The sequence below is a fragment of the Condylostylus longicornis genome, unplaced genomic scaffold, assembly GCF_029603195.1.
Source record: "Condylostylus longicornis isolate FDR11 unplaced genomic scaffold, ASM2960319v2 ptg000077l, whole genome shotgun sequence".
Taxonomy (NCBI): Eukaryota; Metazoa; Arthropoda; class Insecta; order Diptera; family Dolichopodidae; genus Condylostylus; species Condylostylus longicornis.
The window spans coordinates 917,765-933,762 of record NW_026578045.1 but is presented as its reverse complement, the minus strand read 5'-3'; the positions used below and the strand labels follow the sequence as shown (position 1 = coordinate 933,762).

Below are 15,998 nucleotides of genomic sequence, written 5' to 3'. Positions count from 1 at the left end.
TTGTACCAAAAAAAATATTACTATAAGTCTGTAGCCATAAGACAATCACTTGTAATAGTTTGACGTTAATTTGTAAAAATCAATTTAGTGAATCTACTAAATGTATAAAATAAAAACATGATAAATTTTTGAAATTTTTATTTCTGAAAAAGAAAAAATATGTAACTTTCACAGAACAGAATAAGAGTTATTGTAATAATTATTAGTATAATATGAAATAACATTTATTTTTGATTATGTATAAGAATAAAATATTTAATTTTAATATTTATTTTGTAAAAACAATAATAAACTAGCTAGTACCATATCAGTTTATTTTTTCCATTGTTAATAATTTTAAGAAATATGTATGTATGTATTATTTTTTTTGTTTGAATAATGATTGTAAAAATAGTATTAAATATTATAATGAAATTTATTTCTCCTGTTTCAACTTCCATAAAGGATCTAATTCTCTAAGTGGATCTTTTGCTTCTTCTTTTTCGGTTGCGGCTACTGTTTGGGCAATTTTCATTTGATACGAAGTCATGATACCACCTAAAAGAATTTTCAAAAATTAACATAGGACCTGGTTAAACAATACATTTTTTTTATACTCACGTTGATTTAAAACATTATGTGCATGACATAAAACAATTTTCATGGATAATTCTAAATTATTAGCGTCTTTTAGAGCATTTTTTCGTTGTGAACATATTCGATACCAAATATCCACAACATCTTTAGTAAAAAAAAAAATATATATAAAAAAAAACCATCGTAACGAAATCAAATTGAATAAAGATTATTTTTTATTTACCAATAATAGTTGGTCTTCTAGTTTTTGTTGACAAAATAGCACATATTGCTAAAGCAACTAATCCTGAACGTTCTGAACCTGTTAAACAATTCATTATTAATGGTGAATTCGAATTAAATTCTTGATTTCTTTGTTTTTGAGTTGTCAATATATTTCGTGATATCTCTAAAATATGAGTTGGAGCACTAAAACAAAAAAAGAATTTTTGAAATTTGTTTTAAAATTAAAATTATCTAAATTTTTTTTTGTTTTTAAGTATTAAAAATAAAAATTACTTTTTACTCCACGATTTTATTTGTAATAAAGATAAATTTAATATAGCATCAACTCCATTCATCGTTAATTTTAAATTATATTCAATACAATGTGATAAATCATATTGTTTAACGAATTCTATAGAGAAATCATCAAAATGTAATTCTTTATCATTATTTTGAGGCCAATATGTGTCTAAAATCTGTAATAAAAATTATAAATAAATTAAAATATAAAACTAAAGCATATTCTTTAAGTTTTTAATTTTTACCTCATTTGGAGTATGAAGACAAACAACTGTTCTAACTTTATGATTCCAAACCATGGACCAAAAATCATTTATTGTATTTTGTAAAGGTGTTTGCGCTAATATCATAGCGGGACATCCTGGTCCCAAATCCTATATATTCAAATTGTACCAAGAAATTTTATTTAAAAATAAATAAAGAAAATTAAAAAACTATATTAAAACATACACAAAATAAAATTGTAAAACTACTTCTGTTTTTTTAAAAAATGTGAAAATTCCCTAATAGTACTTAAAACTTTAAAATGAATGTGCATAAATAAATTACACATGATATTTCGAGCAATATTCAAAATCATATTTTTATTTTGTTTTGGATACAATTTTACTACCACTTACCAACTTAAACTCCCTTTGAAACTTTAAAGTAAAAGAAAGGAAGAAATATGATAGTTCTGGTAAGTTTGTGTAAAAAAAAAAATTACAATACTATGGTTGTTTTCAGCTCTTAATATCAGCGGAATTTTGATATTACAAATATTTAAAAATACATTCAATTTACGCATAATATAATATGTATGTATTAACATTACTTTAAATTTACTTAAGTGATAAAATAAGATTTAATTTCAACTAAAAATTTATATTTTTCATAACACATATTTTACCTTTACGTATGCAGCATTAATATAGTCGTCAGTTGTCCGTTCTAGTACGACTCTTGCATGATCATAAGGTATAGAATCGGGAGCTCGATTTTTTTCTGGGAATAATTTTGCAATATTTGCACTACGTTTCGATTCATCTTTCATTAAAAGATCTTGTAAATCTTTCCATTTATTATATAATGGTGTATTACCATTTAGCATTTTAACACCCAAAGAATCGATTACTTTTTCATAATGTTCAACTTCCTTATGAAAATATTTAAGAATATTAGAATCATCAAAAGGATCAGTACTTATTGGTTTTTGTTGATTTGTATTAATACTTGATTTTGAACTATTAACATTGTTCACATCATTTGATGTTGAAAGTTTTTCATTTGATTGTATTGAAACCGAATCCCAATCAAAATTTTGATCTAAAGAGCTTAAATCTGAATGAATAGATATATTATCACAACTGAATTTACGATCGATCGATGAAAATTGTGTATCGTTTTGAAAAGATGGTGTACTAGTTATAACAGTAGATTCATTGATCTGTTGAATTTTTTTACTATCTGTATTCTTTCCATCTCCTGATATTCCGCTATCAATATCACCACTAATTGATTGACGTTTACTGTCTGTGACAGTACTCGCATTAACTAAATTATTTAATTTAGATTCAGTCGTTTCTGTTGATCTATTAACTGCCACCAAAGGTTGTAAAACTGGAACTGGTAATACTGGAACCGTGTTATTATCATTTGTATCAGTTAATAAATCCACATTTGTTTTTGTTGATTTTGGTTTAGCTTTCAACTTAGCTGATGACTGATTAGATGGTAAAGATTTGTTTTGTGTTCCTTGCGGATTCGGTGTTTGTTGTGTGGTCTTTTCTTCCTTGTTTTCTTGTTTTAATTGAGAACCTGTAATACAAAACTTTAATAACATTTAAACTCTTTTATTTCATAATATATATTACGTACCGTCTGATGAGCTGGTAGTAGTCTCAGTTTTATTATTATTGTTACTTTGCACATATGTTAAAGGGGATGAGTTTGGAATCATAGGTTGTAAGTGATCTTGTTGTTTTTGTGTCATTCCACCTGTAAATGGCGGCAGTGGCTGTTGGTACGTATTGTTAGCATATAAAACGTTTTGTGAACTTGAATAGTTATTTTCATCGACCGACGGTTTTTGGTTTGTATTATTACACTAAGTAAAAATAGGGAATATAAAATAAAGAAATTATTTTCATTCATTATAAGAAAATAATCTAAAAGTGAACCTGTTTATCATAGTTTGAACTAAGTCCAGAACTAATTGCTAATTGATTAACATTTGTTGTATTACTAGCTTTATTCTCTTGAAAGTTAGTGGAATTCGTATATTGTCCTTGTCCCGTATTATTGGAAGCGTATTGGTAACCACTTCCATATTGGTATTGACCACTTGATTGATTGAAGGAGTAACCCGGATGTGAACCAAAAGCTGAAATTTGAGAGGGTATGGATGAATTTTGTTGAGGATATTGAAAATTCGAAGAATTTGGAAACTGTTGCTGATACTGCTGCAATTGTTGCAATTGCTGTTTTTGATGTTGCTGTTGCTGCTGATTATGTTGTTGCTGCTGTGGTGGCTGTTGTTGCTGTTGTTGCATGTTTTGTTGATGTTGTTGTTGAAGCTGCTGTTGCTGTTGCATTTGTTGCTGAACTGTTGTTTGAGTACTAAACTGATGTGGATTGTTCTGATGAACCGAAAAATTTACTGCATTTGATTGCCCAATATAATTTTGGGGTACTGTTTGATTTGAATATTGTTGTTCGGCAGAATTGACATCAGTCCGCTTTGTATTTGCAGCATTTTGTTGTTGCTGATTTTGTTGAACAATCTGATTTAAATGTTGCTGCGATTGTGAGTGAATACTGGGAAATTGAGATTGTGAGTTTTGAATTTGATATGATTGATCAAAATTTCGAGAAGGTTTTTGTTGTTGTTGCACTGATGCTACGTTTTGATTTTGATCAACATTTTGGGAAAACTGAGTTTGAACATTCTGAACATTATATTGAGGTGATGATGACTGCTGATAATATGAGTTTGTTATAGGTTGTTGAGGTGATTCTGCTCTAATGGTTAGATTTTTCATTTGATTTTGAATGAAAGTGGCATTTTGGCCTGCAGACAAATTTTGCAGCATTGGATTTACTTGATAAGGAGAATAGGACGTCTGTTGAGATTGTTGTTTTTGAACTTGTTGTTGTAAATGTTCCTGATAAAGTTGTTGCTGCTGTAAATTTGTTGGTGGAATTTGCGAAGACCCATAACCAGACGAATAAGTTATTGAATTGCTTGCCATATTTGGGTTTTGCAATGATGAATTTTGAAAAGACTGTAACTTATATTGCTCTACTTGTGATTGTGATTGCGAAGCTTGTTGTAGCAACATGGAATTTTGTTGTAATGCACCTTGCTGTCCTTGTTGCGGAACCAATGTTTGTTGTGGTAAAGATGTTGCCTGTGCTATTGAAACTGGTTGAACCGATGTTGAATGTTGTTGAACTTGTTGTTGTGGCAAATGCGTCAGATTTTGCAATCGATTTTGCGTTGCATTACTATACATATTCGGAATTTGTTGAGCAGCTTGCTGATAATTACCAATATAATACGGATTACTTGGGTGGTTTGTGGCTGCGTTTTGATAAATTGGGTTAACAAATCCCATTGAATCGTAACCTGTATTAGACATTGAGGGGAGTGGTGTATACGGTGGAGGGGGGTCCATTGGACCCACAGGAGTATAAGTGGAATGATTGGTTGGAGCAGAAATGCTCGTTGTGGATTTAATACAGGCAGCAGCCGCGGGATTTTCGGATCCTAAAGGGTTAGGTCTTATTGATGGAATATGATTCATACTGGATGGATCGGAAACTTTTGAATATCCCGAAAAATTTTTCAGTGATGTGTTGTGATCCTTTAAATAATCCTTTAATTTCGGTGTACTTCCGATTTCTTTTGCGGGTGCTGCAGAAGAAATAACAGAAGGCGATAGTTCTGGATAATTTTTAGCAAGCGTAGTTGACTTGATTCTTTGTTTCCTATCTTCTTCTTGAACATCCCTTGCAGCTTTCACTCTCGTTAATAATTTTTGAATATTTCCTTGCAATTTCTTGTAGAATTCCAAACCTAAAAATTTAAATCAATTAAATTTAACCGAAAATTGTTTCATTCTTATTACTTACCTTTAGCACTTTTCGCTAATAAATCTTCATAAACATCATATGAAGCCGCAAGAGATGAAAAGAAATTTTCTTTTTTAAGCTTAACATCACTCATAGTTTTCAGAGATGAAGCACATTTAGCATATGCATCAGTCAACGCTGTCAAAATATTAGTTTGCGCAGTTAAGTTTTGTTCGATTAGTTTAACATTGTGATCATGTTTCCCCAATTCCTTTTTGAAAAGTTCTTTTAAGTCGTTGTTACCATGCGCTATAACTTTACTAGTTATATCATCTGAGTTAATCGATATTCGCAAATCTGCATGAAATTGTGCCCGTTGCGCTTTCATTTCATTTACTTTATTTAAAATCAATTTTAGCTCTTTGAACATTTCATCGTTAACATGTCCACTTAATTTTGGAATACTTTGCTGTATTTCTTGTAATGGCTTTGATAAAATTTTCAAATTGTTAACATGCAGTTCCATAGCTTTACGTAATGTATCATTACTATCGCCAGCTCTTTGATGTGCTTCCAAATATTTTTGAAATTCTCTTGTTAATTCTGTAAAATGTGTATTTGGTCTATGGACACCTGTGGATTGTTGATATTGTTTTTCTTTAGATTCTTCCTCATCAAGAATTTCTTTAATATCACGTAAATTTGTCTCAACATCAACACATATTTCTGCTAAATTTGACATTGATGCTATTAAGTCAGGTATCGCATTTGGTTTCGCATTTAAAAGAGCACAACGGTCAACAATACCTTGGGGAATTTTATTTGCCTGTTCTTCACTAACATTTAAGTTATCGATATTTAATGAACTCATAAATACTGAAAGCTCATTATCTTTTTCTTCCAATTTTGCACCAATATCTCGTAGAATTTTAGCTTTTTCTTCGCTATATAATGAGCTAGCTTCATGAGCCTTCATTGGAACAAGTCTAGCAAATATATCTTCCCCAAATATTTCGGGATCAGTGACACTAAAACTTGTACCATTAACCAAATTAGCTCCTTGTACAGCAGTAATATCAGAAAATTCTGGAACGGCTTCATGGTATATAAATTCATTTTCATTTTTTGCATTTTTACGTTTTCCTTCAACTACATCTCCTGTAAACGTTAATGCTTCTATTATCTCCTTTTGATTTGGGAGACCTTTAAAATTAAAATTGAAATATGTTTTATTTTAATTTTATTTACTACAATAGTAACAAAAATATTAATTTTTAGTTTATATTAAGAATTTTTAACAGTTTAAAGCTTTTGCAAAAATTATTTCCGGATATTTAATAGAAAACTTACAAAATCTACAAGTTCCACAACAATGTTGATGAAACATTATATATTGACCTTGTCAAAATTCCACTTAGCAACATGTGCTACATGGACTTCCCGATTTATTAATGACTTTTTTTCTTTTTGTTAAGAGAATTTTTATTCGACTAAAAATAAAACTTTTTGCTTCTAATCAGTTTAGTTTCGTTTTTAAATAAGTGCTAAACAGTTTAATTATTCAGAAAAAGATTCAAATAAAAGTATTTTATTCAAAATGGTCGAATTTGAAAGAAATGCTAATATTATTGATGATAAATGTCCTAGACATTCTATTATGATAGGAAGGTACAAACAGAGTTTTGCTTATTACACATTACGTGAACGACTTCCAGTAATATTAACAAAAGTAATTGATGATTTATCACAGAACAAAGATACAATTATAAATGAATGTAGTGAAGAAGCACGTGAAGAGCTAAAAATAGTCGTTGGAAATATATCAGAATTAAAATATCAATTGCAAACAGATAAAGAACTATATCCTTTAGAGACGAATGAAATCGATAAATCTACTTGGAATATATTCTTGAGCTCGTTACCAGAAAATGAAAGAACATATTTTTCAACGTGTTGGCTATGGGCTGAATGTTATTTGTATCGTCGTTTAAAAACAATTTTTGAAGCTACTACCACATTAAAAAATTTTGATTATTTCAAATCTTCCAAACAGAAAGCATTAATTGGATCAAAAGATTCAATTGTATCACTTGTTAAGAGTACTCGTCAAACACTAACATTAGATAGTGATATTGATAAATACTTTAAAAAATTATTATACCTTGATTTATGGGGTAATAAATGTGATTTATCAATTACTGAAGGTAAAGATATCAAACAAACTGGTGATCAATTAGAAGCAGTAGACCATTTAAAAGAATACATATTAATTGATCAGGCTGAAGAAATATGGAATTTAATATCACAAAAATATACTGGTGAACGATATATTGATTTTATATGTGATAATGCTGGTTATGAACTTTTTACTGATTTTTTGTTAGCCGAATATATAATCGAACATAAATTAGCGACTAAAATTCGTTTTTATATTAAAGCAATACCATGGTTTATATCAGATACAACGCCAGAAGATTTTGAATGGGTTTTAAAATATTTATATGAAAATAATAACGAAGAATTAAAATTAATTGGTAATAAATGGAAATCACTTGTCGATCAAGGGAAATTTATTTTGTTAGAACCAGATCGATTTTTTATTTCACCGTATGAATATTATAGAATGAAAGAGATTGCACCGCATTTATATGATAAATTATCTGAAGCACATTTATTAATTATTAAAGGTGATTTAAATTATCGAAAATTATTAGGTGATTTTACATGGGATTATACTGAAAAATTTGAAACATGTTTAAGAGGTTTTAATCCAACAAATATTTGCTCATTACGTACAGTTAAAGCCGATTTAATATGTGGTCTTGAAGAAGGTTTAGCTGAAAAATTATTTGAAAAAGATTCAAATTGGATGCTAACTGGGGAATATGGTACTGTTATGCTTCAATTACATAAAAATTAAGAATTCTTTGAAAATTTTTAAATTAAATGTTTTTCTTTAAGATAAACAGATATAAAAATTATAAAATTTTCAAAAAAAATTGTAATTATTAAGAGATTGTAAACAGAATACTAACAATATTACTTCAATATTCATACGCTTTAAATTAATTTTGTTAAATATTAAAAGTTAAAAATATTCTTAAATTTTTTTGTTGTTAATATCACATGCCTATTCTAAATTTATTAAGTGGTAATATAGTAAATATCGAAATAAAAATTTTAAAGATAAAAACTTTTGTTATAATAAAAATATTGGTTTGATATTTACCTTTATATTTCTATATTTACATATTTATTTATTTATTTATTTATCTTTTTTTTTAATGTTGTGTGCTTTTGTTTTCTAATAATTAAGTAATTGTATTTTCATATCAATGACTAGTCATTATGTACCAAAATCCTTTAGAAAAATTATTTTTTATAACTTATACCTTTTATATTTTATATATGATTGGCAATAAAATTGGAATTAAAACAAAAACAAAAAAAAAATAAAGAAAAAAATTCAAAATTTTAATTTTCATCTTTTTTTATCATGAATTGCCCTTTGGTCTCAGCAAATAAATATTTTTTAAATTATAGAAAATTTTATTACACGCTTATGAAACGTGGAGGAAAATAACACACATTATTACGGGTTAAAGTTATTAGATACAGAGAAACAAAACAAAATAAGAATTAATTTAATGGATAAAACAAGACTAAATCAACACCCATATGAAAATCAAGTTAAAATATTGGAAAATTGCCAAATAAAATGTAGAAGCTTTAATTTTTTTTTGTATTTTTCCCTATAATTAGGTAGGAGGTAGATAGGTAACTACTCACAATCGCGATGTTTAATAAAAAACACAAAAATTTACAAACATTTTGGAAAAGCAAAACAGCCTTTTCTGAAGTTAAACAGACATAATTTGATTTAAATCTAGTTTTAAAAATTCAATTAATTTTCAGAAATCTACCATATTAATACAAGAAAAAAAAATTATTCTAGCATTTTAATAATGAAAAGCAATTATTGTACCTATGAAACATGTGACTCATCATTTTAAAATTATCTCTGCCCATTTAGATCTATATATACACAATAATAGTACATAAATACCTACTGATGTACATTTATATGAAAATATTTATAATTCTATTCTTTTATGTGTTAATTAATATCTACATATATGTATATAGATTTTTGATTTACGATTGTAAATCAAACATATTGAATGTAAAAATGTTTTTTGAAATATCGAGAAAACAAAACAAGTTTATGACCTTAATATTTATGTAAGTTCATAATAGTACGAACCAGAAAGAAAAAAATTTTAATTCAAGATCATTAGACAAAACAAAATATATTTGGGTACTATAATAATTTTGAAAAAAAAAAAATTCATGATAATATCAAAAATTTGAATGATCATACTATTTTTAAATTAAAATTTATAAGGTGATGTCGCTTTGTTTCGAACTAACTACCATGGAAATAATATAGTTTAATAATCTTATTGCAAGTATTTAAAAATTTTGTTTTTTTTTTTGGAAATTTTCATCATTATTAGAATGATAACATTGTACATATCTAAATAAATTAAAGAATAAATGAATATAAATTTTATTAAGCGACCTCATTTTGATATAAAATATAAACATTTATATAAAATAAATAAGTGTATAGAAGATGATAATATGGTCAATGGTCGATAAATGCTTTTCACATTTTCATTTTTGTTTTTAATTTTAAATTTAGAATATTTTATTTAATTGTGTTTTTCTTGTTTGTTTTTTCAATAAGATTTCATGGAAATTAACAAAAAATTGATAAAAGTATTTCAGTCTCATATTTACTGCATTATTATGAAGTTAAAACAAAATTTTACAACGATTTCAAATCAACGAATTGAAAATACGATATTATAGGTAAATGAAATAGAGTGAAAGTGACAAAAATATAAAATTATTCATTTACAATAAATTTTATATAAATATATTAAAAACTCTTACATACCTTTACTTTCTTTTCTTGCTTCCTCTAATTTATCAACAGCCGCTTGATATAGAGCAACACGTTCACCCATTTTTTGTTGTTCTTCTGAATGTTGCCCTTGATATAATGATAATATACAACTTAAATATGATATTTTAAATTTAACATATTTTTTCCATAATTTCAATGTATTATTATCGATAACTTGTGAAAATATAAAACCATCATCACCACCACTTAATAGTACAACTAAAGCTGTACTATAATAATTAATAATTTGTGCTGTTACTCTAGCTACAATTATTGGTTTACGATTATCAATTAAACTTTTTTCTAAAATACATTCTTGAGCTTGAGCAAATGATATTTGTTGCATAAAAACTAATAATTCCGGTGTCATAAAATCTGTATTTGAATTAATATTTTGAAATTTTTCTTTTAATTCACCAAATGCCCATGCAGCACATTGAAAATGTGTACAAGCTAATTTCATTCCTTCAATGTCAGTACGTTGCACGGTCGCACCAACTTCAGTATGTAAAACAGCAATATTATAAAGAACAGCAGCCATTTCATATCTTATATCATTGGTTTCTGTTATATTATTAACATTTAAATCTTTCCATTGAAATGTAAATAAATTTCTTTCAGATATTTGAGGAAATCTATTTATTAATGCATGTAATTGAGAATAATAGCGTTTCAATATTTTACAACCATTTGTATCCTTTTCCGGTCGCATAGCAGCATTTCTTAAAGATTCTAAAGTATAAACTTCTTTTGAATATGATTCTGCATCTTCTTGATAACATTCAGCAATAATCTGAAATAACAAATATTATTTATTTAAGGATTTTAAAATTATTTAATTAAAGAAAACATAATGACGTAAGTAATTTCAGAATAAAGGTTTCAAAACAATAAGTATCTTAAATCCTTTGTTTTTTCTCAATAGATATAGAATTATGTTTCCTAATATTATACTTGAAAAAAAAGCAATTTTTCACAATCCTTGCTCATTTTACTTCTAATTTTTAATAAGTATTTAATTTTGCACAATAATTTTAAATTTAATTACAAATTCTTTACCCTTTTCAAATTGGAAAACGATGTCCCTTCTGGACTAATTTTAAGAGCAAAGCTCAACATTTGAAGTCTTGGAACAGCTTCCATTGTTTATTTTTATTCTGATGAGATACTGTTTTGTTTTTTTCTTTCTTAATTTCGTTAATAATATTTATTTAAAATGAAAATTATTTATTTATTATTTAGCGTTAGTCATTACAATAATTCATAATCGATTTTCTTTTCTTTTGGAACTTCTATTTTATATGTCAAATATATATTGAAGTAGTGATGGAAACTATTAAATTGTACATCGATTAATTTCCAGTCAAATAAAATAAAATAAAATATTTTTAAGTTAATTAAATATTTTTGCGAATTTTTAATTATGTGTACATGTATTTAGTAATTATTTTTTCTTTGGAAAAAATTCTAAAATGGATATATTGCAATTGAACAAGTACTTACATACATACATATTAAACAATCATATTATTTTAACAAATTCCATCAAAACAATGTCAAAAATTGAAAAATAATTAGTAAGCAATAATTAAAATTTAATTTACAAAGCAAAATGCTTCACATGAAAACAATTTCATAATATAATATGGCACAAAAATTAAGTTTTTGTTATTTGGAATTGGTCATGCTTCATTTCAACTTGAATGACAAATACCAGCAAGATTTTTAAATGAAAGAACAAAATATTCATTAATCAGTTCATTCAATTAATAGTAGATTTAGTACTAGCCCAATCCCTACAGCAATGACATTTGACATTTATGACAGCTTCTATTGTCAATTTATCATGTTGATTAAAAACAACAATTTAATAAACATGATTAATATATAAAAAACAAATATTAAGGAAGGAATCAACAACGTTGCGAAACGTTAAAATTTTGCATTTACGAAAAAGAAAGAAAAGTATAAAATATGTCTTTGGCTGATGAATTAATTGCTGATCTGGAGGAAGACGATGGTGATGATCTTCAAGATTTACTCAAAAGTACACAAAAATTTCAAGTGAACTCAACTGAATTTGAGACGAATACACCGTTGCCCGATACCAACACCTTTTCTATTAGAAATTTATGTAAATTAAGAGATTCTGAACGTCTACAAAGTATTTTAAATATGATTGAAGGTGCAACAAATCCCGAAAATTTAGTTAATATGATTGGAAATTTAGAGTCTGATCCAGAATATCAACTGATAGTTGAAGCCAATTACTTAGCAGCTGACATTGATAATGAAATATCAATTATCCATAAATTTACAAAAGAAAAATATCAAAAGCGTTTTCCTGAACTGGACTCATTAATTATCGGTGAAATGGAATATTTAAGTGCTGTAAAAGAGCTAGGCAATGATTTAGATCAAATCAAAAACAATGAAAAACTACAACAAATTTTAACACAAGCTACAATAATGATTGTTTCAGTCACAGCTTCAACAACGCAAGGTACATTTCTGGCACCAGAAGAATTACAGCAAATTAATGAAGCCTGCGATATGGCTATTGATCTTAATAATTTTAAAATGAAAATATTCGAATATGTTGAAAGTAGAATGTCATATATAGCACCAAATTTATCAATGATAATAGGCGCTTCCATTGCTGCTAAAATTCTAGGGATTGCTGGAGGTTTGGTGAAGCTTTCCAAAATACCGGCATGCAATATATTAGTGTTGGGAGCACAAAAAAAGACTCTTTCTGGATTTTCCAAAGTTCAAATGCTTCCACATACAGGTTTAATATATTTTTCTCAAATTGTGCAAGACACGCCACCAGATTTACGCAGGAAAGCCGCACGATTGGTAGCAGCCAAATGCGCTTTAGCTGTGCGTGTAGATGTATGCCACGAATCAATTCATGGCGAGATAGGTTTGAGATTGAAGGAAGACATAGAAAAAAAGCTTGATAAATTACAAGAACCTCCTCCAGTAAAATTTATTAAACCTTTACCAAAACCAATTGAAGTTTCAAAAAAGAAGAGGGGTGGTAAACGTGTCAGAAAAATGAAAGAACGATACGCTTTAACAGAATTACGAAAAAATGCCAATAGAATGAATTTCGGAGATATTGATGAAGATGCATACCAAGAAGATCTTGGTTACAATCGTGGTACTATTGGTAAATCTGGAGCTGGGCGAATACGTTTGCCACAAGTGGACGAAAAAACAAAAGTAAGGATAAGCAAGACATTACAAAAAAATTTACAAAAACAACAGGTTTATGGTGGTAGTACAACAGTTAAAAGACAAATATGCGGAACAGCATCATCTGTAGCTTTTACCCCTTTGCAAGGACTGGAAATAGTAAACCCTCAAGCAGCAGAAGTACATTCTTTAGATAATGCTAAATACTTTTCAAATGTATCTGGGTTTTTATCTATAAAAAAGAAATATTAAAATAAGTGGTCAAAACATAATTCTGAATACACCCATTAATTCCAACAACCAATTTATAATTGTGTGCATTTTCCTCAATTTTAATTATTAATAACTTCATTAATAATATTAAAAAACTTTGATTCAAAATTTTTATTCGTATTTCTTTTAGTTAATAAAAAATTTATACATATTTCACTTTGCCTTGCTTTCCTCCTTAAAATCTAGGGATGGATCTTTGAAATTGTGAAGTTCTTCGCACAAAATTTCTTCTGGGATATCTTCAGAGTCATCGAAGTTACTGGTTGGAAAAGGCGGTGATATTTTCCTACGCGGAAGTGGCAATATCGTGTCATAAATATAAACTAAACTGTTTGTTTCACCAGGTATACAGCATCCCCGAACCCACATTACATTATATTTGGTATTCATACGCCATATTTTTAAGCCTTTCAATACTCTCCATCTGTTGCCCATATGACCAGGCATTTTGGTACCAGGCCAAACACGACCTTTTTCACCCCCTCCACCAATATTTCCAGGGCGCCTGTGAGTTTTTGTCACTCCGTGTGAAGCTGGCTGACCCTTAAATCCCCAGCGCTTCACAACGCCTTGAAAACCACGATCAATGGTTTTGCCTCGAACATCAACAAAATCACCTACCCTGAAATGTGTAACGTTTAATGGTGTACCAGGACTTAATGCTGCTTCAGGAGATATAACAAATCTAGCCAGATGTTTCTTTGGCATAATACCAGAATCTTTAAATAATCCACAGTACTCTTTCGTTAAAACTGATGGATCCTCATTTTCAGCCCCTACTAGTAGGCAGCCAAGTTTATTTTCCTTTTTAATAACCCTTTGTTTAAATTGCACTGTTTTTCTTGGTGGATCAAACTGCTCTGGTGGAATATACTTAATGACGTGATTATCGACAACTTGCAATAAAGTCGTAAGGATGCGATCCCCATTTTTTAACCACATTGGATATTGACCAATTTTTCTAGCTAAAACTCCAGTTCTTCTCAATTTTGGTGACCATTCTACTTCTTTGAATTCGTTGAGTTTCACCAAACTTTTTTCATTCGACAATACATATTGTTCTTTAACGACTTCTTGTACGAAATTTTTGTTTTCGTGTGTTAATAAATCTTCATTCGCTAAATAATTTTTTTTTACGAACCAAGATGGATTTTTTAATCTTGGTTTGACCAAATAGCCTCTTTCACGTATTTGAGTTAGTGTTAATGTACATGGAAACATAAAACTTTTACCCGATATATGTGAGAATAAGGCATTTTTTACTATTGTAGTCATTTAAACAATTTCTACTTTTATTTACATGTACTATTTATATTTTTGGCTTAAAAAATTTAATTTAGAAAATGTGATTTTGTTTTAAAGAATTTTTTTTTTGGTTAAATTCTAATTAGGTAAAGCACCTAGTGTGTTGTTTTTCACGACTTTTAAAAGAAATGCATAGTATACTACAATGTTTTTGACATTGACAGAACATATGAAGCATAAATTCTAGTAAACACAAATCAGCTGATAAAATAAATTTCAGGTCACCCAACAAACTTACAAAAAAGTGTCAAATATAAATATGTATCATAATTATTTGATTTTGATTTCATTTTATACATTATGTACATACATACATTGTATTCATAAAAATTTATGTAAAAATTTAGACTCGTTCTTCTAAGTCGCGTTATATAATTTAATACCATATATTTAACAATAATGTGAAACATTGAGCATTAGTTGCTTAGAAAAAGAACTACTGATTTCACAAAGAGTGTTATAGTTATGTAGTGCTAACTTTTCAGTTCAATTCTATTATTCAATTGTGAATTTACAAATATGTCATATGTCATTATTTTGTGAATAGAATACAGAATATTTTGTTAGTTCGAATACTGTATTGATAATTTTTTAAATATATTAATTTATTTAAATAAAAATGATATTTAATAAAATAATTAATATCGGTTTTCGAAGCAATTTTACACATTTAGCTGCAAGGACTTTCACTTCGCTTCAAAATTTTATTACGCAAACAGCTTTAGTGCCGTACAATAATGGTCTACCAATAATGCCTTCGCAAACTTTTATACAAAAATCGCAAATTTTACAACCCGTTTCTTTTTTGATAAATCAAGTAGCAGGATTTAAAGTAATATTAATAAACATAAATTAACAAAAAATGTATATACTAATTTGTATGTTTTTAGGTTAAGGGAAGATTAAAAAGAAGATGTAAGGACTGCTTTTTTGTAATGAGGCAACAGAGATTGCATGTTCTATGTAAAACACATCCTAGACATAAGCAAATGGCAATGAAGGCTAAAGATAAAAAATCGTGGATATTAACTCATGCAACTCAATCACATATAAGACCATATTAATACGTATGTATATAGATAGTAGGAAAATGTAATAAAAACACAAAATTTTT

General features: G+C 27.9%; 5 protein-coding genes across 6 annotated transcripts; 3 read left to right on the top strand and 2 right to left on the bottom strand.

Annotated features, from left to right (window-relative positions):
- Positions 1–123: 123 nt before the first annotated feature.
- On the bottom strand, positions 124–11,374 carry LOC129612904 (tyrosine-protein phosphatase non-receptor type 23). Of its 2 annotated transcripts, XM_055526736.1 has the most exons (12): positions 11,165–11,374; positions 10,097–10,898; positions 5,194–6,336; positions 3,240–5,137; positions 2,938–3,166; positions 1,970–2,877; positions 1,701–1,721; positions 1,326–1,454; positions 1,075–1,256; positions 800–984; positions 601–720; positions 124–537 (listed from the first exon to the last, which is right to left on the bottom strand). In XM_055526736.1, the coding sequence occupies exons 1-12, from the start codon at positions 11,246–11,248 to the stop codon at positions 416–418; spliced, it is 5,823 nt and encodes a 1,940-aa protein (XP_055382711.1). In that variant the 5' UTR covers positions 11,249–11,374; the 3' UTR covers positions 124–415. The 2 variants fall into 2 exon arrangements, with proteins under 2 accessions (XP_055382711.1, XP_055382713.1); XM_055526738.1 differs by lacking the exon at positions 1,701–1,721.
- On the top strand, positions 6,617–8,408 carry LOC129612905 (damage-control phosphatase ARMT1-like). Its single transcript, XM_055526739.1, has one exon. The coding sequence runs from the start codon at positions 6,731–6,733 to the stop codon at positions 8,051–8,053; it is 1,323 nt and encodes a 440-aa protein (XP_055382714.1). The 5' UTR covers positions 6,617–6,730; the 3' UTR covers positions 8,054–8,408.
- Positions 11,375–11,970: 596 nt separating the features above from the next.
- On the top strand, positions 11,971–13,685 carry LOC129612796 (U4/U6 small nuclear ribonucleoprotein Prp31). The gene has a single exon (XM_055526573.1). It carries the CDS (start codon positions 12,080–12,082, stop codon positions 13,556–13,558), a length of 1,479 nt encoding a protein of 492 aa, XP_055382548.1. The 5' UTR covers positions 11,971–12,079; the 3' UTR covers positions 13,559–13,685.
- LOC129612797 (39S ribosomal protein L3, mitochondrial) lies at positions 13,662–15,004 on the bottom strand. Its single transcript, XM_055526574.1, has one exon. The coding sequence runs from the start codon at positions 14,852–14,854 to the stop codon at positions 13,733–13,735; it is 1,122 nt and encodes a 373-aa protein (XP_055382549.1). The 5' UTR covers positions 14,855–15,004; the 3' UTR covers positions 13,662–13,732.
- Positions 15,005–15,422: 418 nt separating this feature from the next.
- On the top strand, positions 15,423–15,995 carry LOC129612852 (uncharacterized). The gene is made up of 2 exons (XM_055526638.1): positions 15,423–15,716; positions 15,775–15,995. The coding sequence occupies exons 1-2, from the start codon at positions 15,504–15,506 to the stop codon at positions 15,946–15,948; spliced, it is 387 nt and encodes a 128-aa protein (XP_055382613.1). The 5' UTR covers positions 15,423–15,503; the 3' UTR covers positions 15,949–15,995.
- The last annotated feature ends 3 nt before the right edge of the window (positions 15,996–15,998 follow it).